General features: G+C 45.7%; 1 protein-coding gene and 1 long non-coding RNA gene across 5 annotated transcripts in view; one reads left to right on the forward strand and one right to left on the reverse strand.

Annotated features, from left to right (window-relative positions):
* Nucleotides 1–3,205: 3,205 nt before the first annotated feature.
* Nucleotides 3,206–18,405, reverse strand: LOC104662710 (dehydrogenase/reductase SDR family member 4). Of its 4 annotated transcripts, none has more exons than XM_030930353.1 (8): nucleotides 18,155–18,405; nucleotides 16,866–17,043; nucleotides 12,068–12,169; nucleotides 6,280–6,350; nucleotides 6,129–6,180; nucleotides 5,722–5,919; nucleotides 5,259–5,314; nucleotides 3,206–3,731 (listed from the first exon to the last, which is right to left on the reverse strand). In XM_030930353.1, the coding sequence occupies exons 1-8, from the start codon at nucleotides 18,280–18,282 to the stop codon at nucleotides 3,617–3,619; spliced, it is 900 nt and encodes a 299-aa protein (XP_030786213.1). In that variant the 5' UTR covers nucleotides 18,283–18,405; the 3' UTR covers nucleotides 3,206–3,616. The 4 variants fall into 4 exon arrangements, with proteins under 4 accessions (XP_030786213.1, XP_030786214.1, XP_010362104.2 ...); XM_010363802.2 differs by having other exon boundaries at nucleotides 3,209–3,731; nucleotides 5,785–5,919; nucleotides 18,155–18,317; XM_030930354.1 differs by lacking the exon at nucleotides 12,068–12,169.
* LOC115897489 overlaps nucleotides 17,884–20,439 on the forward strand; it is a 40,105-nt gene continuing 37,549 nt past the window's right edge. Inside the window, exon 1 of the long non-coding RNA XR_004057273.1 lies at nucleotides 17,884–18,297. This is a non-coding gene — a long non-coding RNA (uncharacterized LOC115897489). The remainder of the gene's footprint in view (nucleotides 18,298–20,439) is intronic.

Consider the following 20,439-nt stretch of genomic DNA (forward strand, 5'->3'; position numbering starts at 1 on the left):
GAGGAGTGTTTTACTTCCAATGATGTGGTCAATTTTAGAATAAGTGTGATGTGGTGCTGAGAAGAATATATATTCTGTTGATTTGGGGTGGAGAGTTCTGTAGATTTGTATTACACCTGCTTGGTCTAGAGCTGAGTTCAAGTCCTGGACATCCTTGTTAATTTTCTGTCTAATATTAACCGTCGGGTGTTAACGTCTCCCATTATTATTGTGTGGGAGTCTAAGCCTCTTTGTAGGTCTCTAAGAACTTGCTTTATGAATCTGGGTGCTCCCGTATTGGGTGCATATATATTTAGGATAGTTAGCTCTTGTTGAATTGATCCCTTTACCATTATGTGATGGCCTTCTTTGTCTCTTTTCATCTTTGTTGGTTTAATGTCTGTTTTATTAGAGACCAGGATTGCAACCCCTGCTTTTTTTTCCTTTCCATTTGTTTGGTAGATCTTCCTCCATCCCTTCATTTTAAGCCTACGTGTGTCTTAGCACATGAGATGGGTCTTCTGACTATAGTCCATCAATGGGTCTTGACTCTTTGTCCAATTTGCCAGTCTGTGTCTATTAATTGGAGCATTTATCCCATTTACATTTAAGGTTAATATTGTTATGTGTGAATTTGATCCTGTCATTATGATGTTAGCTGGTTATTTTGCCCATTAATTGATTCAGTTTCTTCACAGCATTGATGATCTTTACAATTTGGTATGTTTTTGCAGTGGCTGGTACCGGTTGTTTCTTTCCATGTTTAGTGTCCTTCAAGAGCTCTTGTAAGGCAGGCCTGGTGGTGACAAAATCTCTCAGCATTTGCTTGTCTGTAAAGGATTTTATTTCTCCTTCACTTATGAAGCTAGTTTGGCTGGATATGAAATTCTAGTTTGAAAAATATTTTCGTTCAGAATGTTGAATATTGGTCATGACTGTCTTCTGGCTTGTAAGGTTTCTGCTGAGAGATCCCCTGTTAGTCTGATGGGCTTCCCTTTGTTGGTAACCCATCCTTTCTCTCTGGCTGCCCTTAACCTTGGTGAATCTGACAATTATGTCTTGAGGTTGCTCTACTTAAGGGGTATGTTTGTGGTGTTCTCTGTATTTCCTGAATTTGAATGTTTCTTTTTTCTCTTTCTGTCTCTAATCTTGTCTTCTCACTTTAATTAATTTGACATTCAATCACTGATATCCTTTCTTCCACTTGATTGAATTGGCTATTGAAGCTTGTGTATCCTTCATGAAGTTCTCGTACTGTGGTTTTCAGCTCCATCAGGTCATTTAAGCTCTTCTCTACACTCTTTATTCTAGTTAGCCATTTGTCTAACCTTTTTTCAAGGTTTTTAGCTTCCTTGCGATGGGTTAGAACGTGCTCCTTTAGCTCGGAGAAGTTTGTTATTATTGACCTTCTGAAGCCTGCTTCTATCAATTTGTCAAACTCATTCTCCATACAATTTTGTTCCCTTGCTGGCGAGGACTTGTATTCCGTTGGAGGAGAAGAGACTTTCTGGTTTTTGGAAGTTTCAGCCTTTCTGCTCTGGTTTCTCCCATCTTTGTGGTTTTATCTACCTGTGGTCATTGATGTTGGTGACCTATGGATGGAGTTTTGGTGTGGTTGTCCTTTGCTATTCTGATGTTGATACTGTTTTGCTGAAGTTGATGCTATTAGTTTCTGTTTGTTAGTTTTCCTTCTAACAGACAGGCCCCTCAGCTGCAGGTCTTTCGGAGTTTGCTGGAGGTCCACTGCAGAGCTTGTTTGCCTGGGTATCATTAGCAGAGGCTGCAGAACAGCAAATATTGTTGCCTGATCTTTCTTCTGGAAGCTTGGTCCCAGAGAGGCACCCACCTGTAGGAGGTGTCTGTCGACCCCCACCGGGAGGTGTCTCCCAGTCAGGCTACATGGGGATCAGTGACCCACTTGAGGAGGCAGTCTGTCCATTATCAGAGTTCAAATGCCATGCTGGGAGAACCACTGGTCTCTTCTGAGCTGTCAGGCAGGGATGTTGAAGTCTGCAGAAGCTGTCTGCTTCTTTTTGTTCAGGTATGCCCTGCCCCCTGAAGTGGAATCTAGAGAGTTCTTAGGCCTTGCTGAGTTGCGGTGGGCTCCGCCCAGTTCGAGCTTCCCCTGGCTTTGCTTACACTGTGAGCATAGAACTGCCTACTCAAGCCTCAGTAATGGCGATCGTCCCTCCCTCGTCAAGCTCCAGCTACAGCAGAGGATGCTCCGGAAATATGAATGCCCAGACTGGGATACAGGGGGTGCTTTGGAACTGGGGTGCATAGCTCGGGGTGTCGGGGGTGTGTGAGGCACCGGGCTGGGGTGCACCGCGAGGAGGAACACGCTAGGTCTGGGATGCTCCCAGACGGGTCGTACCAGAGACGGATGCAGCATCTTACCTTTAAACTTGCTGCTGAGCTCCACGCTGGGCTTGGCCACGGGCTCCTGCTGTTGAGGCTGCTGCAGAGGAGCCGCGGCCACCCCCGCCGCGGGGAAGCCGGGACACATGCTAGACTAAGCTTTGGTAGGGGCAATGAGCGCTGCAGTAGTGGCAGAGCCCGCTCCCGTCAGGGGCGGCTGCATGAGCGCTCCTCTCCCGCGCCCCGGAGCGCCGCTCTACAGTCCAGCCCAGGGAACTGCCGGACTGGGCATGCGCGCCGCGCTGCCTAGCCGCGTGAGACCACAGGCCGCTGGCCTCTACCCCTCTCCTGGGCTCCAGCATGAAAGGCCCGGCCTGCATAACCTGGTGTCCGGGCATTCGGGGCGGGGGTAGCGCTCCCGCTTTCCGTGTACTCAATCTTCAGGCCGTGGGCAGAACTCACTTCTTTTGTTTGTGGGCCTGGGTACCTTGCAGGGCGTTTCTCTATTCCCCACCTGCTCAGGACCCGTCCAGCTTTTCCTTGCTGACTCGCGAGGGAACTCGGGACCTAGGGCCTTGCTGGGAGAGGACCTGGCCGGATCTGGGAGGCAAGGGGCGGGGAGGTGTTAGAGAGTTCATCCTTCCCCACTCCCGCCCGGCTGGCACTGCCTCTGGGATCCCCGTGGCGTCCTGGGAGTTCCTGTGCCACCTTCCTTCCAGTTGGCAGCTCTGCAGACACCTCCACCCTTGAACATCACGCTCAGGTCCTGGAGACAGGGAGGAGGGCTGGGGGATCCAGAGATCCAGCCTGGCCAGACTTCTGCTCTCTGCTCAGCTAAGCACCCCACACTGAGAAATGAACACGTTGATTCGATTCAAAGCCGCGCAATCATCTGCATTTTATTTGCACCTCATTTGCAAGTTGTTAATTTGCAACTCTGCTCCTTCCACTCCAGCTTCCTTCTCTCCCATCTCCCCTCAAATTCCCCAGTGGCCCGGGCAAAAAATATCTGTTGGTCTTTGCCAAGGTAGACTCAGCCTTGTCAGCAGGCCTGTCCTGTGTTCTCAGGGGAGGCCTTTACCCAAGGCCACAGCAACAGCAGGAATCCTGAGTAAGGCGCTAACTTGAAGGCAGGGAAGGCTGGATCTTGTCACAGGGCAGAACTGATTTTATGAGGTGAACAGTAAGGTGAGCAGAGGTGGGAAAGGTCAGTGGATGAATGCAGGAACAGCACCAGGAGCTAGAGCCCAACACTGCCCTGTGGGCTGTCTCCGGATCCTCAGAGGCGGGACAGGGTTCCTCCACCCACCACCACTGTCTCCCCAGTGATGTAGCTGGCATCTTCAGAGCACAGGAAAGACACGATGCCAGCACAATCCTCTGGCTCACCTAACCTGGGGAATAAGGGAAGAAAAGAAGAGAGTAAAAATTAAATAGTTCTGGCCCCCTCACCTGGGACATAGGGATTGAAATTTGCTCAATCAAGAATTATCAGATGACTTTTCAGGATCAGTGTACAAGCTTTCTGCCTATCAAATAGGGTTACCATGAGGATATGCTGTTATAATTTAGTAGAAGCATACTGTACTCTGCAAAAGCCATTACCCATAATATTCAAATACTATGGAAACGTACTGTTTTATAGAGAGCTCAGGACACCAAGATCCAAAGTTATATAGATAAAATGGTGAGCAATTATTTCATACTTTAAAAAAATGGCTTCACATGTGCACACACTAAAGTATCAGGGAGTCTGTGTGACAGTAAATGGTGCGTTTAAAATGATTCAGTTTGTAGAGGTTCAACTTACAGACGACCTTTTCAGGAATCTATACTTGTCCCTTAAAGTCAGGTTCATTTGGTGAGAATGTGTTAATTCTTATTTTGTCAGCGATTGCATAGTTAGGGGACACTTTAATCTGCCTGCCATAGTATGCTCTAGAGGTGGGCAGAGTGAGTAGCTCAAACCTAGAAGGACTGAATTAATGGTTCTCCATTCTAGCTGTATCTTGCAATCATTTGAGAGGCTTAAACAAAAAAAGAAAAGACAAAGAAAAACAAAAGCCCAGATGGTCAAGTCCTACCTTGGACCAATTAAAAAAGAATCTCTGGGATTGGGTGGGGCCTGAGCACCTGCAGTTTAAAAAGCTCCACAGCTGATTCTAATGTGAATCCAGGATTGAGCTACATGGGCTAGATCATTCGTGGGAGCTCTAGGATGACAATCCCGTGACTTATTAACGAGTTATAAACCAGGCCTGTAGCTGATGCCTGACATCAGAATGGCTTTGGGAAAATTTGGGATGTCTGGACCGGTACAGAGTTAGGCATTGCTGGCATTTGTCCTTGAGGGACAAGATGGAGGAAGTAGATAGTGCCCTGAAGCCAGAAGGTAAAGAGGTAAAGAGAGGCGGGGAACTGAGAGGAAAGTGAGCCCAACAAAGGTGCTTGAACAGTTCACCCAGCTCACTGGGGAAGAAAGTAGGTCCTTAGGCAAGGGGAGTTTGGGGCTTAGTAAAGCTCTTCATTCTTTTCATTTGGATTGTAGATCATCAACCTGAGTTTTGTAAACATGTGTCATTATTCAAGGGAACTAAAAAAGCATGGTTTTGGTTTTGGTCTCTGGTCTCCATGGATGCTCAGGGGTGGAGGCAATCCCCCATGTGGAGAGAGGACTCAGGGCTTCTCCCAGAGCTCTGCACCGCTGAAACCCCGATGTCTCTGGGTTTACCTTTTGAAAGGGAAGCTGACTTCTTGCTCGGGCCACTGCAGTGATAGTGTTTATGAATTTGTGGTCTGTGAGGCAGAGGAGAGCCTGCCTGTGTTATCTTTGGGACTGAGACAGCGGGCTGTGTGCTGCCAGGGACCAGACCTTTCCATCTTCATGCCTCTTAGGGCCCTTGACCCCATGACAGTTTTACCTTCTTATCTGCAGGGTTTCTTTCATTCTTTCCTCTTTTTCCTTGTCCATCCAGAGCTGCAGGAAGAAGGGAAATCTCTTTATGTTTAAGAAGAGGAAAGTGAGGAATAGAAAGGGAAGAAACTGCCCGTCCTCATGGCAACAGAGAATAAGGATGGAGAGACTTCCCTCTTTCACTTCCTATTTCTTTTTCTAGCTCCCAGCTCTCCCCACTGCCCTCATGTGTTTCATTTGTTTCAGGTTCTAGTGATGCATTTTGCTGCATCTCTCCAATCTCATCCACGTAAGGAGAGAGGAAACAGTGTGAGTAGAGTCTGAATACCTCAGTCTCCACCCTATGCCTTAGGAATGGTGTGATTGGAGTCTGGCTTACATAGGGCAGCTGGTACAGAGAGGGAATATGGAAAAGCCCAGGGAAGGAGAACGGAGTGGTTGAGAGTTCAGGACTCAGGTACTGGGCTTCCCTGTCCAAGAAGATGGATGCCCTTCAAGGGGTTCCAGTGGGATGCAGAGCTCTCCTTCCTCACCATCCTGCTGAAGCTGGTCTTGATAAGTCCAGGTGCTAGGCAGTTCACCCTAATGTTCCTTGGGGCCAGCTCTATGGCCAGGGTCTTGGTGAGGCCCAGCAAAGCTGTTTTACTGACGTTGTAAGGACTGAGGCCCTGGAGATAGAAAACAAGGGGCACAGTTAGGAAGCTGTCTTGTGGCTAAACCTCCCCTAGGTTATGGTTTGTGGAGGCAAGGCATCTATTTTGTGGGCAGGGATTTGGTGTGATTCTAAAAGGGGACACAAACTTCTTTGGGTAACATGAGGGGTGGAAAGATATGGAGTGGAGGATGGGATGGAAGGGTCAGACCAAAGGGTTCTTACAGGTAATGGACTGAAGGCTGCTATGGAGGCCACGATCACCACTGAGCCGCCTCTGGAAAAAGAAGAGAGCTGACCCTCTTCCCAGCGTGGACCACTGCCCTCAGCCCGTGTGGGGTCCCATCTCACCCAGGCTCTTTCTCACTCTCTGTACCCTCGTTTCTCCATTTCTGGCACCACTGCCTTTGTCATCAGGGCTGGGGCCTTCACATTAATGTCCAGAGTCTGAAGCCAAGAGAAGAAGGGGAAATAGCATGAGTGAAGAGCACTGGAGGAGGCATGGCAATGAGGAGTTAGAGTGGGTTCCTAGGATGTTTGTCAGAGCTGACGAAGATCTTAGGATGATATACCTGCATCTTACACATGAAGAAACTGAGGTTCAGGGAGAAGTAGCTCTCACCAGCTGCTCAGCTAATGATACATTAGGTTCAGGTGAGAAAAAATGGAGCCTGGTTCATCTTGTTTTGTAACCAGCCAAGTATGATTTGGCCCAGAAGGGGCCTAAATGCTCAGGGCTCCTTTGGATTTGAGCTGTGTTTTCTGTGTTTCTTCAAAGTAGGGAGAGCCTGCAATTGTCAGCCTCCTGGACCTGTCTTAGAGTGGGCCATGCTTCTCAGGGAAAATGTGGCCTGACCTTGGATACCTGGGGTTGTTCTAGCACTTCTCTGGCTTCTGTGCTTAGGGAGTGAGATGCTCTTGGCCCTCTAGGATGGACTGCCTGGCTAGACCTGATTAGAAAGTGGGATCATGAGGGCGCACCTTCTGGGGAAGCTGGGGGACAGGCTACAATCAGAATCCCCATATCCATAATGTAAAACAAATGTGTGACCCCTGTTTACATTGTTCTAGACAACTGCTTATATTAAAATATTTTAGTCTTACAGAAAAATTGGAAATAGAAGTACAACGAATATCTGGAGATCCTTCACTTAGATTCACCAATTGTTCACATTTTGTCTTATTTGTCCTCTCTGTAGATCTGTACAGTTTTTTAAATGAACCATTGCAACTCAGTTGCAAGTTTTCTGATTTTATGTAATAAAATGAAAAATTACTAAGAACAAAAATAAAAAAATGTAAATTAAAAAGAAGAAACTCAGGGCTGGTCATGGTGGCTCATGCCTGTAATTCCTGCACTTCGGGAGGCCAAGATGGATGGATCACTTTGAGGTCAGGAGTTCGAGACCAGCCTGGGCAACATGGCAAACCTCGTCTGTAATAAAGATTCAAAAATTAGCCGGATGTGGTGGCGTGTGCCTGTAGTCCCAGCTACTCAGGAGGATGAGACAGCTGAATAGCTGGAACCCAGGAGGTGGAGGTTGCAGTGAGCCGAGATAGCACACCACTATGATCCAGGCTGGGGAATAGTGTGAGGCTCCATCACAAAAATAAATACATAAAATAAGTAAACTCAGTTGCAGATATTACAATGCTCTATCCCTAAATACTTATACATTTCCAGAGAGGAACGATGTTCTTTTACACAACTATAATCTGTTATCACAACCAAGAGTCTGACAATGATGATAATGCTATCTAATATATTGGCCTCATTTGTCCCCCAAATGTGTGTTGTGTTTTTTAAAGTCCAGAGCTCAATGATCAGCCATTATGTTTGGATTTGATGTACTGTGATAGTTTAAAAAATATATAAAAGAAAAGTAATAGACACATCTCATTTTATTATGCTTTGCAGATATTGTGTTTTTTTTTTTTACAAATTGAAGTTTCGTGGCAACCCTGTGCTAATTGGAGTCATTTTTCCAATGGCATGTGCTGACTTTGTCTCTGGGTCACATTTTGGTAATTCTTGGAATATTTCAGACTTTTTCATTATTATTATATCTGTTACAGTGATCTGTGATCAGTGATCTTTCATGTTTTTATTATAATTGTTTTGGGGTACCACAAACCACACCCAGAAAAGAAGGTGAACTTAACTGATAAATGTTGTACATTCTGACTGCTCTGCCCTTCTCCCATCTCTCTCCCTCTCTGTGGGCCTCCATATTCCCTGAGACACATTTACATTGAAATTAGACCAATTATTAACCCTACAATGGCCTCTAAGTGTTCAAGTGAAAGGAAGAGTCACACATCTTACACTTTAAATCAAAAGGTAGAAATAATTGAGCTTAGTGACGAAGGCATGTTGAAAGCTGAGGCAGGCTGAAAGCTAGGCCATGTGCACCAGTTAGCCAAATTGTGAGTGCAAAGGAAAAATTCTTGAAGGAAATTAAAAGTGCTACTTCTGTGAACACATAAATGATAGGAAAGCAAAACAGCTTTATTGTTAATATGGAGAGAAATTTCTAGTGCTCTGGATAGAAGATCAAACTAGCCACAACATTCCGTTAAGCCAAAGCCTAATCAGAAAAAGGCCCTAACTTTTTAATTCTTTGAAGGCCGAGAGAGGTGAGGAAGCTCCAGAAGAAAAGTTGGAAGCTAGCAGAGGTTGGTTCATGAGGTTTAAGAAGCCATCTCTGTAACATAAAAGTGCAAGGTGAAGCAGCAAGTGCTGATGTAGAAGCTGCAGCAAGTTATCCAGAAGATCTAGCTAAGATCAGTGATGAAGGCGGCTACACCAAACAACAGATTTTCCTGTAGATGAAACAACCTTCTAGTGGAAGAAGATGCCATGTAGGGCTTTAATAGCTAGAGAGGAGAAGTCAACGCCTGGCTTCAAAACTTCAAAGGACAGGCTTATTCTCTTGTTAGGGTCTAATGCAGCCAGTGACTTTAAGTTGAAGCCAATGCTCATTTATCATTCTGAAAATTCTATGGCTCTCAAGATTTATGCTAAATCTACTCTGCCCATGATCTATAAATGGAAAACAAAGCCTGAATAACAGTACACCTTTTATAGCATGGTTTACTGAATATTTTAAGCTCAATGTTGATAGCTACTGCTCAGAAAAAAATATTCCTTTCAAACTATTACTGCTCCTTGACAGTGCACCTGGTCAGTCAAAAGCTCTGATGGAGATGTACAAGGAGATTAATGTTGTTTTCATGCCTGCTAACACAACATCCATTCTGCAGCCCATGGATTGGGGTAATTCTGACTTGCAAGACTTATTATTTAAGACGTACACTTTTTAAGTCTATAGCTGCCATAGATAGTGATTCCTCTGATGGATCTCGGCAAAGTTAACTGAAAACCTTCTGAAAAGGATTCACCATTCTAGATGCCATTAAGAATATTTGTGATTCATGGGAGGAGGTCAAAATATCTACATTAACAGGAGTCTGGAAAAAGTTGATTCCAACCCTCATGGATGATGTGGAGGGGTTCAAGACTGCATCAGTGGAAGGAACTGCAGATGTGGTGGAAATAGCAAGAGATCCAGAAGTAGAGTCTGAAGATGGGACTGAATTGCTGCAATCTCACAACAAAATGTAAATGGCTGAGGTGTTGCTTCTTATGGATAAGCAAAGGAAATGGTTTCTTGGGATGGAATCTGTTTCTGGTGAAGATGCCATGAATATTATTGAAATCACAACATGGGATTTAGAATATTACATGAACTTAGTTGACTAAGCAGTGGCAGAGTTTGATAGGATTGACTCCAATTTTGAAAGAAGTTCTACTGTGGGTAAATGCTATGAAACAGCATTGCATGCTACAGAGAAACCTTTTGTGAAAGGAAGAATCAACTGATGTGGCAAACTTCAGTGCTGGCTTATTTGAAGAGATTGCCACAGCATCCCAGCCTTCAGCAACACCATCCTAAGTCAGCCACCATCAATGGTGAGGCAAGACCCTCCACCAGCAAAAAGATTACAGCTTCTAAAGTTTCAGATGATTCTTAGCATTTTTTAGCAATAAAGTATTTTAAAATTAAGATACATATATATATTTTAAGACATAATACTATTGCTCATTTAATAGACTACCATTAGATGACCATTATAGTGTAAACGTAATTTTTATATGCACTGGGAAACCAAAAAATTCATGTGACTTGCTTTATTATAATATTGAATTTATTGTGCGGTGGCCTGGAACCAGACCCACAATATGTCCAAGGTGTGCCTGTACTTAGTTCAAAACTGACTTTCATATGGTCTCTATGCAGACTGTTCATGAATGATTTTCCTCTATTTTAAAGACTATCATAATCTGGCTGGGTGTGGTGGCTCATGCCTGTAATCCCAATACTTTGGGAGGCCGAGGTGGGGGGGATCTGTTGAGGTCAGGAATTTGAGACCAGCCTGGGCAACACAGTGAAACCCCATCACTATTAAAAATACAAAAAATTAGCCGGGTGTGGTGGCACATGCCTGTAGTCCTGGGTACTTCAGAGGCTGAGGCACAAGAATCGCTTGAACCTGGGAAGCAGAGGTTGCAGTGACCTGAGATCGCACCACAGCATTCCAGCCTCGGTGACACAGCGAGGAAAAAAGAAAAAAAAGAAAAAAAGAAAAAAAGAAAGAGGGAAAAAAGACAGGGCAAGACTGTCTAAAAAAAGAAAGAAGCCAACCTTAAATGATTAGCAGCAAATCTTTGGGTAGTTTTGAAGAAAAGATGGTTTAAGAAAGAGAAGTCATTTTGATGATAGTTCCTAAGAAGGAAGGTTTTGTTGTCATTGTTGTTGTTTTTGATATAGAGAAAAGGTCCCCCTGTGTTGCCCAGGCTTCGCTCAAACTAGCTCAAACTAGAATCAAAAACTAGCTCACTGAAGAACATTTTGGCACTTTGGTCTTTATGTGTATGAAACACTGGTAAAAATCGTAGTATTTTCGCAACCTGATACTTTAGTGTTGAGAAATTTTTGATGACATCTGATATAGTTGGTATGTTTGTGCCCTCTAAGTCTCATGTTGAAATATAATCACCTGTGTTCAAGGTGGGACCTGGTGTGAGGTGTTTGGGTCATGGGGGTGGATCCCTTATGAATGGCTTCGTGCCCTCCCTGTGGCAATGAGTGAGTTCTCACTCTATTAGTTCATGCCAGGACTAGTTGTTTAAAACAGACTGGTTTCTCTCTCTTGCATCCTCTCTTGCCATGTGACACTGTGCTTCCTTTTTCCTTCTGCCATGATTGTAAGCTTCCTGAGGCCTCATCAGAAGCAGATACTGGCACCATGCTTCTTGTACAGTCTGCAGTATCGTAAGCCAAAACAAACTTCTTTTCTTTATAAATTGCCCAGCTCAGGTATTCCTTTATAGCAACACAGAACAGACTAATACAACATCAGAGTAAAAAGCAAAACCATGAGAAATCATAAAAAATTAGCATTTTCAAATCATGTGGGAATATTAACCTTAATAAACAAAAACAAATATTTTAATTAAAACTTTGTAATTAAATGTGTGTGAAATATATTATGAATATAATGTAATTATACACTTTCACATAAAACCCAATGTTCTACCACTTGAATTTAGACATCCGGATCTCAGATTTTCTTGACATTGCAGCTAAGAAGAAAATAATACGGGTTTTTATTTATTTATTTTTTAAAGGATGTATGTTATAAAGGGGCAACTGGTCATTTCACCAGAATCAGTATTTTAAATAACTAGCAGCATTTAATATTTCCCAACTAATAAAAAAGATTACTTTTTGTCAGCTGAAAGGGGACAGGTGGGTGTGTAAATTTAAGTGTCGTAGTTGTTGGCATATTAGCTGCTATGTCTCTGTGGGAAATCAGCCAGGTAGAAGAGCATACTGGGGAAGAAGCCTGGGGAGGGGAGCAGACTACAGCTAGTGAAGAGCAAATACAAGCAGTCAGAACTAGGAGTAGCAGAAACGAATAGGAAGGGCAGGGATAGAGCTACCCCCACCCCCCCTTTACCAGGTGTGCTCCACGTGTGTGGCACATGGCAAACAGTCCTCACATTTACACTGCCCTTGACAAACACATTCTAAAAGCAGACAGAGTTTGTACTGAATGTGTTCTGAGGCCCACCTCCTGCTGATTTAATCCCCTCTCACCTTGTCCCACACCTCCTCGGTGATATCCATTAGGCTTCCAAAGAAAGGGTTGACAGCAGCATTGGAGACTAGGATATCGATACCTCCATGAAGCTTCACAGCCTAGAGAGAGGGGGTGAGGTCTGGACCAGGGCTGCAGTAAGTAAGGGAGGTGCATTTACCCATGTTGATAAAAACTTCCTTTTGAGTTATGCCCTGTGGCTCATGCCTGTAATCATGGCACTTTGGGAGCCAAGGTGGGAGGATCACTTGAGTTGAGGAGTTTGAGAGAAGCTTGAGCCACATAGTGAGACCTTATCTTTATATTAAAAACAACAATAACAATGACAACAAAACCTTCCTTCTTAGGAACTATCATCAAAATAAGTTCCATTACTTAAAACATCTTTTTTTTGAAAACTACCCTAAGATCTGCTGCTAACCATTTAAGGTTGGCTTCCTTCTTTCTTTTTTAGATGGAGTCTTGCTCTATTACCCAGGCTGGAGTACAGTGGCATGATCTCAGCTCACCGCAGCCTTGACCTACTGGGTTCAAGGCATCCTCTTGCCTCAGTCCCCAAAGTAGTCGGGAGTACAAGTACTTGCCACCACACCACGCCAATTTTTGTATTTTTTGTAGAGACAGGGTCTTGCCCTGTTGTCGTCTGGAACTACTGAGCTCAAGCCATCCACCTGCCTCAGTATCCAAAAGTGTTACAGGCGCGAGCCACCAGGAAGTTGGTCTTATTTTTTTTTTGCAGTCTTTTCTTCCTACCTCCTATTCTTCTAAGGCTGTCTCTGACCCTTTGCTTTTTTCTTTACACTTGCCCTTTGGGACGCTCCTTCATTCTCATGATTTCAAGTCTCACCTCAAAATCTATTTCTAGACCCCTCCTCTTCCTTTCACAGTGAGTTCCACCCCCATTTCTCCAAGTGCTTACTGTCCAGTTCTCCTTGAATAAGTTACCCTTATCTCAAAGTCAATCTGTCCACACTTATCTAAATGGAAAAACTGGCTTAAATAGAGCTGAAGAAAGTTACCCTGGAGGGGCCTTTGAGATCATCTGTTCCAATGTCCTTAAGGTGGAGATGATGAAACAGGTTCAGGGAATTTTCTCAAGATCATATAGTTCAGTAGTGACACACTGAGGCTAGCTAAGAACAGGAGGCCTGCTTATTCTGTGTTTGGGAAAGTGATTTGCTCAGGGCACAAAGCTAGTTAGCAGTGGAAGAACCGAGGTCAGTCTCCCATTCTGTAGCACACCGCTAATTCATAAGAGCCCTCTGAAAGTGAGTTGGGGTCATTTAGGAAACTGACTGCCCAGGAGAGCCATGATGGGAGAAGATACCAGCCTGAATTTAAAGCAATTCCATATTTGGTTATGATGTCATTTTCCCTGTCTCTGTCTCTCTCTTTTGACCTGGAGGCATGAAAGATTTAAGGCAGAAACTGACATTTAAACTGAGACAGCCAAGAAAGGCAACATCTCACCTCCTTAATATGTTATAAGTAGGTAGTGAGGCATGTGCTAGAGTAATGAATGGCCAAGCAGAATCTGCCAACAAGAGTTTTCAGTACAAAGCGACCCTGAAACCAGACTTTGCATTTGCCCAGAACTGGCAATTTTGATGCCTTGGGCAAGTAGCAGTACATGGGCCCTTGGTCAACTTTGTGCTTCAGATCTGGCACACAGAGGGGTGTTACTAATAATGTACACCATCTGCTAGCTTCCCATTTTAACTAATTATTCTTGTCAACTAGGTGCTAAGCTCAGTTGTTTCTAGACGGTTGAAGGAATGCCTGGGCTGTCGACATGTAAATCTAATAAAATTTACAGTCATATAATCTTTTGAAACCAGTATTAATGCGTTCCTGCACCCTTTAAATTTTGGTATCCTGGCATAAAGCCCAGTCACCTGCCTTGGCTCTGTATAAGTCTCACCAATGGACTTGTTACTAGGGAGGTGCAGAGTAAGTTAAGTGATGTGCGCTGTGCCGAGTACACGTGTGTTCGAGCTGGGAGAAGACAGTGGATTGCTCTAGAATCACCTGGAGACATTTTCTACTCTGCTGTATACCTCATGCCCCTCTCCTTCCAGGTCTGTCAGCACAGAGATGGGAGGAGGGTGGGTTTTGATTGAACAGAGATAGCAAACCATAAAAGATGAATGAGGCTGGGTGTGGTGGCTCACACCTATAATCCTAGTACTTTGGTAGGCCCAGTATAGAGGATTGCTAGAGGCCAGGAGTTCAAAACAGCCTGGGCAACACAGTCCCAACTCTACAACAAATTTAAAAAATGAACTGGTGTGGTGGTGCATGCCTATAGTCTTAGTCACTTGGGAGGCTGAGGTGGCAGGATTGCTTGACTTCAGGAGTTGCAGGTTACAGTGAGCTATGATCATGCCACTGCACTCCAGCCTGGGAAACAGAGTGAGGCCCTGTCTCTGGAAAAAAAAAAAGTCTTCTAAGTCTTGTTCTAAACTGTGTGATCACTACACTAAAGTGGTTAGGAGGTGTTTGCTCTGTGTTCTGATAGTTATACATTTTTAAGAAAAAATATAATCAAGCAGATAGGCAGCTAATCTGGTTTCCGCTTACCACACCACTTAGAAGCTTTGTGGTGCAGATGAGGAGGCCACTGGGTAGTAACCATTCTCAGGGCAGTGGCTTTTCTCATGGCAGGGTAACATGTGGCAATTGGCAAAAGACATTTCAAATAGCTGACAAGTATTCTATCATTCTCCTCTCTGACAATGGTCACACAAACTACCTGAGAGTCATTTTTGACTTCGCTCGTGTTTCCCACTTTTTGACATGGGGTTGGAAAATCTTGGTTCGTTCCCACTAAATGTCTCTTGGGCACATCTGTTCCAGTCCCACCACCACTGCTCTAAACCTGGATGACAGCAACAGCTTCCTCACTGATGCCCTGGATTCAGTGTCTTCTTTGTATATTCTTTCTACCAGAGCCAGATTATCTTTCTTAATAACCATATTTCTCTTGCTCAAAACCTCACATGGCTTCTTATTTGCTGTAATGATGTGTAAACATATCCTTTTAAGGTCCTTAACATATCCTTTTAAGAAGCTATTGCTGGGTGCGGTGGCTCATGCCTGTAATCCCAGCACGTTAGGAGGCCAAGGGGGTGTATCACCTGAGGTGAGGAGTTCAAGACCAGCCTGGCCAACATAGTGATGGGTCTCTACTAAAATACAAAAATTAGCTGGACGTGGTGGTGGATGCCTGTAATCCTAGCTACTCGGGATGCTGAGGCATGAGGATTGCTTGAACCTGGAGGCTGAGGTTGCAGTGAGCTAAGATTGTGCCATACCACTCTAGCCTGGGCAAGAAGAGTGAAACTCTGTCTCAAAAAAAAAAAAAAAAAAAGAAAAAAAGAAAAAAGAAAAAAAGGATATTGAGGCCCATGGCCTCTGTCTTTCCAATGCAGCCCCTTTCCCAGCAGTACTTCTAAGCCTGTGCTCTCCACTGTGGACTGACAGCACTCCTCTCTTTCCTTCAGTTCCTTCTTGGCTGTCTGCTCATTTTGCAGAGTTATCTGGAATCACATCTCTATTCCATCTGTCCATTCACATTTATTCCTAAACGTTTAGCTCAAGTACCACTTCTGGGCTAGGCCTGTAGGCCCTGTTAAGTGAACCTAGTGGGGGTCACAGGATGTTTTTCCAGCAGGATTTTGACATTAAATTGCTACTTACATGTCATATAGTTAGTGCTAATTGACCCAGACTCCCAAACAGCTCCTTCCACCATCAGGATCAAGTCCCCAATCTTGGGCTCTGTCCACCAGCCTAGGCCAGGCTTTTGTGGACTCACATTTGTGACTTTCTTAGACTCACATTTGGCTCTTTCCAATGCACATCTGAGCATTTGCCAGACAGTTCCTTAAAAATGGAATTACCCTATACAGTCTACCATACTACCGTCTACTATTGTTATGATCCTCCTCTTCCAAGAAGATTGTGCAAATTATTTCTGCCAACCTTCCAATCTGTTAGCACAATCTTGTACTTTCCATTTTTGGGTAGATTCTCCCTTCCACTCTGGGGAATAAAGTGTGTGCCCTGAGCCTCAAGGGAAGAGGAGCTTCCTTTGCTGGATGGTTCATATTTTCTTCAGCAGCTGCAGGGCTGGTGTCCACTACTAATTGTGACATTGACTTATATACTTTCTTTGAGACTAAAGTCCAGTACCTGGTAGTCCGTAGGAAGCAAATAAAGGAAGGGAGCTTGGGAGGTCTGGGTTGAATCACAGCTCTTTCCTTACTGGCTGTGGGACCTTAGGAAGTTGCTCCAGCTATCTGAGCCAGTCTCTGCAGACTGAGAGAATAGTGCTTGCCTTGCTTGGGTTGTTGTCAGGCCTAGAGATAACCTGTGTAAGGCTCTGAACACAGGAAATGGCACATAATAAGTGGCTGAAACATGGTGGGCTGCTTCCTGAGGTTCCCAGGGACTTGACTCTATAAGCTGAAGAATAGGGGATTGTTTATTAGCTCATGGGTGGGAACATCTATTTTGTGATTGTATTTACCCTTCTCATCTGTCGAACTAGATGGAAAATTACTAGAGAACCAGTACCAACTGTTTCTATGGGGTACGTAAGGGATGATGCAGGGTTGAAGCATTAGAATGTTTTAAAATTCTCTGACTGAGATGGGATGATTCTCTGAAGTTAGTTTACGCATAACAGAAAGGCACACAGTAAAAATGTGCTGCTATCCAGGAAAGCAGGGAAGGAGGATCAGGCTGGCTCCCTTTTCCACCTCCTGGCTCTGTGCCTATTTCCCTGCAGCTCACCGTAGCCACCAGCCGCTCCCGGTCCTCCGCCTTCCCCACATGGCACACGGTGCCCGTCACGCTCAGCCCTTCCCCCTGCAGCGTGGACACCGCCTGGTCCACATTCTGCTGCTTCCGGCTGCTGACGACCACGTGGGCCCCGTCCTGGGCCAGACGCCGGGCGATGGCAAAGCCGATCCTGTGAGCAGAAAGAGACAAAGACTGCCAAGGCCTGTGCAGGGGAAGAGGTCAACAGCATGGGCTCTGAAGACTGCCCGGGTTTGAATTCTGGCTCTTTCTCTAGATGACCTCCACGTGTCTCTTCTATGTGTAAAACAGGCTTAATGGCACGGCCATTTTTGGCACTCATTTACTTTTTCTTATGACCTGGACCACAGCCTCAGTTCCCAAGAACTTACATCACTTTCTACAGTTCCCACCACAGGTGACAGGCTTCATTCCCTGTTGGGACTGAGAGGTGAGAAATGAGCTGGGTGTGCAGCAGCCACTTCCATGATTTGAGGATCTCACTCAGAACAGCCCTGCCCCCAGGTTTCTTTCTTACTAGTCTACCATATTCTCAGAATTCTATCCTTAGTTATTTTTTGGGAACATCTATTTTGTGAAAAGATGGTCTCCGGTCAAATATGTAAATATTGCCTTGGGAGGAAGAGTTACACATTCTGCACTTGTCAGTCGTTAGCGTTTTACCTACATTTGTATTTTGGTTTTGTGGAGAGCTGGCATCTAGCAAAGTCCTGTAGACATGAGAACCAGGACAGACAAGAGTGGTGGGTGAGAAACAGGCTGGATAAGGTAGGCCCAGATGTACCGACCTAAACAAAAATCTTGAAACATGGCTCTTGTGTTCCATCTAGGTAAGGGGGAGGGGTTCCGGGAGACTTTTCGGTGCCCAAATAAAGTGTCTGGTACATTTTCAAAGTGCCGGAGGCCTTGGGATAGGATTTTGAAATCCAGATGCCCTTGGATTTCTAGTTTCTGGTCTTCCCGGACGCTAGGTGGGGCTGGTTGACTGGGGCAGCCGAGAACACAGCGGGGACTGGAAAGATGGGGTTGCACAGAGGTGGCACAGTTGTGCCAGAGGCAGCAGGGACGCGAACCTGGCAAGGGAGGGTCCAGGGCCAGGGGATTCGGAGGGGTTTCAGGCGGACCACGCGGCTGCTTTTTTCCAGGGTCAGACTTTGGCCGCGTGTGAGGTCTGAGGACAGGGGCACCGGAGGCCGAGGATGAGAGGCCAGTGCCTGTTTCCAGGCAGCCAGGGCCTCAGAAACTCCGGCGGGAGCACTCACCCGTCGGTGGAGGCGGTTACCAGGGCCACCTTATTCGCGAGCGGGTCCCGGCGGTTCATCCCAGAGCTGGCCATCCGCACCGAATTCCAAACCGGGACACAGAGGCCTAGCAGCCCCGTCTTGTGCATGGCTCAGACCAGCAAGTCTGAGTTCCACTCCTTCCCCCAGAGGTGACAGAGAGTAGGGCAAAGGGCAGGACGAAGGGCGGGCTGCTTCCCTGCCCGCCCCCTCCTCGTCCTCCGCCTGCTGGAAGTCCTCTGTGGCGGTGCGCCCCTCCCTCCGCCGCCGCTCCCTGCAGCCAGCTACGTTCGGCCCGATGGGGCCTTGCCTTCCCGAGCTGGCGGGTGACCAAAGCGCTCTCTGTTGAAGTTTTCTGTAGGGCTCGCCCTGCCCTGGCCCCCGCAGGAACCCGCAGACTTTGGCCGCTGCCCTTCTGCATCTCCTTGCCCACGTTTTTCTTCTGCGGGAAGTGGGGGTTTTGAGTTGGTTGCTTTTGCTTCTTCAGAATTCCTTCTCCAAGAAAGTCTGGGTCAATGTATGTGACAGCCCACAGGAGGGCAAATGTTTTGAGACTGCCCATGGAGGTGAGACCTGTGGTCCTCAGAGAGTCCACCAGGTGAGGCTGGAGGAGCCTGGGAGAGATGTGATAGGCAGTAGCTGCACCAGGCCTGGCACTGCCCTTCACTCTGCCCAAGGTCTCCTCCATCTTCACGGGCCCTGGAGGGCAGACTATGGTCATTGACCAAACAGTATCTCATATCCCTGCCAAAGGGACTTCCTCCTTTACAGGGGCTAAGTGCTAGCGAGGAGGCTGCAGAGTCCCTGGGGCAGTGGTGGAAATGCTAACTGGGGGCACTCAAGTTCTGCCTAACCACTCTGTCCCCATGTGTTTGCCTCCATCCTAGTTCAATAAATATTTGTTGAATGCAAAATCTCTTTATGAACTGTAAGCTACTAAGCACATAGTAGTTACTGCCACCATGTAGTGATTATTTTTGGTGCCCTGGGCCAGACTCTTCATCTGTAAATTACTGATGGTGTGGAGTAGATGATGAATAAAGTCCTTGCCAGCTATAAATTCTGTGTCCAAGACTTCGGCCTCCACTTCTGCCATGTGGGCTGAAGTGATCTCCCTCCTGAGTTTCTGGGAGAATCAATAAATCTGGATGGCTTATGGTGCACTGTAGAAAGGCCCCAACAGACGCAAATGTAAGCCTCAGAATTGGTTTAACCCACTGGCCTCCAAAGGCCAGACTGAGAAGCAGTGCTGGTCCATGGCAACGTTTTCACTAGTGTAAGGCAAAATGAGAAAAGGAAACACATTACAGTGAGTTTCATGAAGCTAAGTTTATTTAACAGTCCTTTATTGTGGAGTATACGTTTGCTCCTTTTTGTGTGTGTGTGTGTGTGTGTTAGTGTTTTCTTTCAGAAAAGATGGTGAAAGAAAATGGGTAGGTTTAGAGATGTATTGTTGGTGAAATCACCAGTTTGGCCGCCTTATTCCCCTGCAACTGGGGGGAAAAATCCTGGTTTATGAAATCCAGTTCTAGGGATGACTTTTTAATATAATTCATGTTTGCTCAAGATTCATTTAGTGTATGTGTAGGTCAGCTGAGCAGCTGTAAAAAGATTTCAACATTCAGCTGGGCATGGTGGTTCATGCCTGTAATCCCAGCACTTTGGGAGGCTGAGGCGGGCAGATCACAAGGTCAGGAGATCAAGCCCATCCTGGCTAACAGGGTGAAATCCCATCTTTACTAAAAATACAAAAAATTAGTCAGGCATGGTGGCACGCACCTGTAGTCCCAGCTATTCGGGAGGGTGAGGCAGGAGAATGACATGAACCCGCAAAGCGGAGCTTGCAGTGAGCTGAGATTGCGCCACTGCACTCCAGCCTGAGCGACAGACGGAGACTCTGTCTCAAAAAAAAAAAAAAAGAAAAAAAAGAAAAAAAAAATGGATTTCGACATTCAAAAGAGGATATATGGCAAGCAAGTAATAGAACAGGCCTGCACTGGATTTATAGTATTTTCCTCAGCCAAGAAGTTACAGCTGCAGTACTCTGCTTTGGTACTCAGCCTATCCTAATGAGATAGGAGAGCTTAAGTATAATTTTCCCCATGTCTAGGGAAAACTGACTCTGACTGGTCCTCATCAGTCTGACCTCATGAATTACTGACAGAGGCTGGAAGCGCCACACTCCTTGTCCTCTTGCACTGTTTGGAGCTAATGCACTGTGGTAACCCTTCCCAGGGCTCTCCATCTGTGTGTAGGGCTGGGGAGAG

This window comes from Rhinopithecus roxellana, chromosome 5 (assembly GCF_007565055.1).
Source record: "Rhinopithecus roxellana isolate Shanxi Qingling chromosome 5, ASM756505v1, whole genome shotgun sequence".
NCBI lineage: Eukaryota > Metazoa > Chordata > Mammalia > Primates > Cercopithecidae > Rhinopithecus > Rhinopithecus roxellana.

Coding starts and splice junctions, on each gene's coding strand:
- LOC104662710 (XM_030930353.1), bottom strand. CDS start 18,282: ATGCACAAGACGGGGCTGCTAGGCCTCTGTGTCCCGGTTTGGAATTCG. Junction 5,920..6,128: donor CAGCCTTCAGTCCATTACCT/GTAAGAACCCTT, acceptor TTCTATCTCCAG/GGCCTCAGTCCTTACAACGT. Junction 3,732..5,258: donor GAAACCCTGCAGATAAGAAG/GTAAAACTGTCA, acceptor CTTATTCCCCAG/GTTAGGTGAGCCAGAGGATT.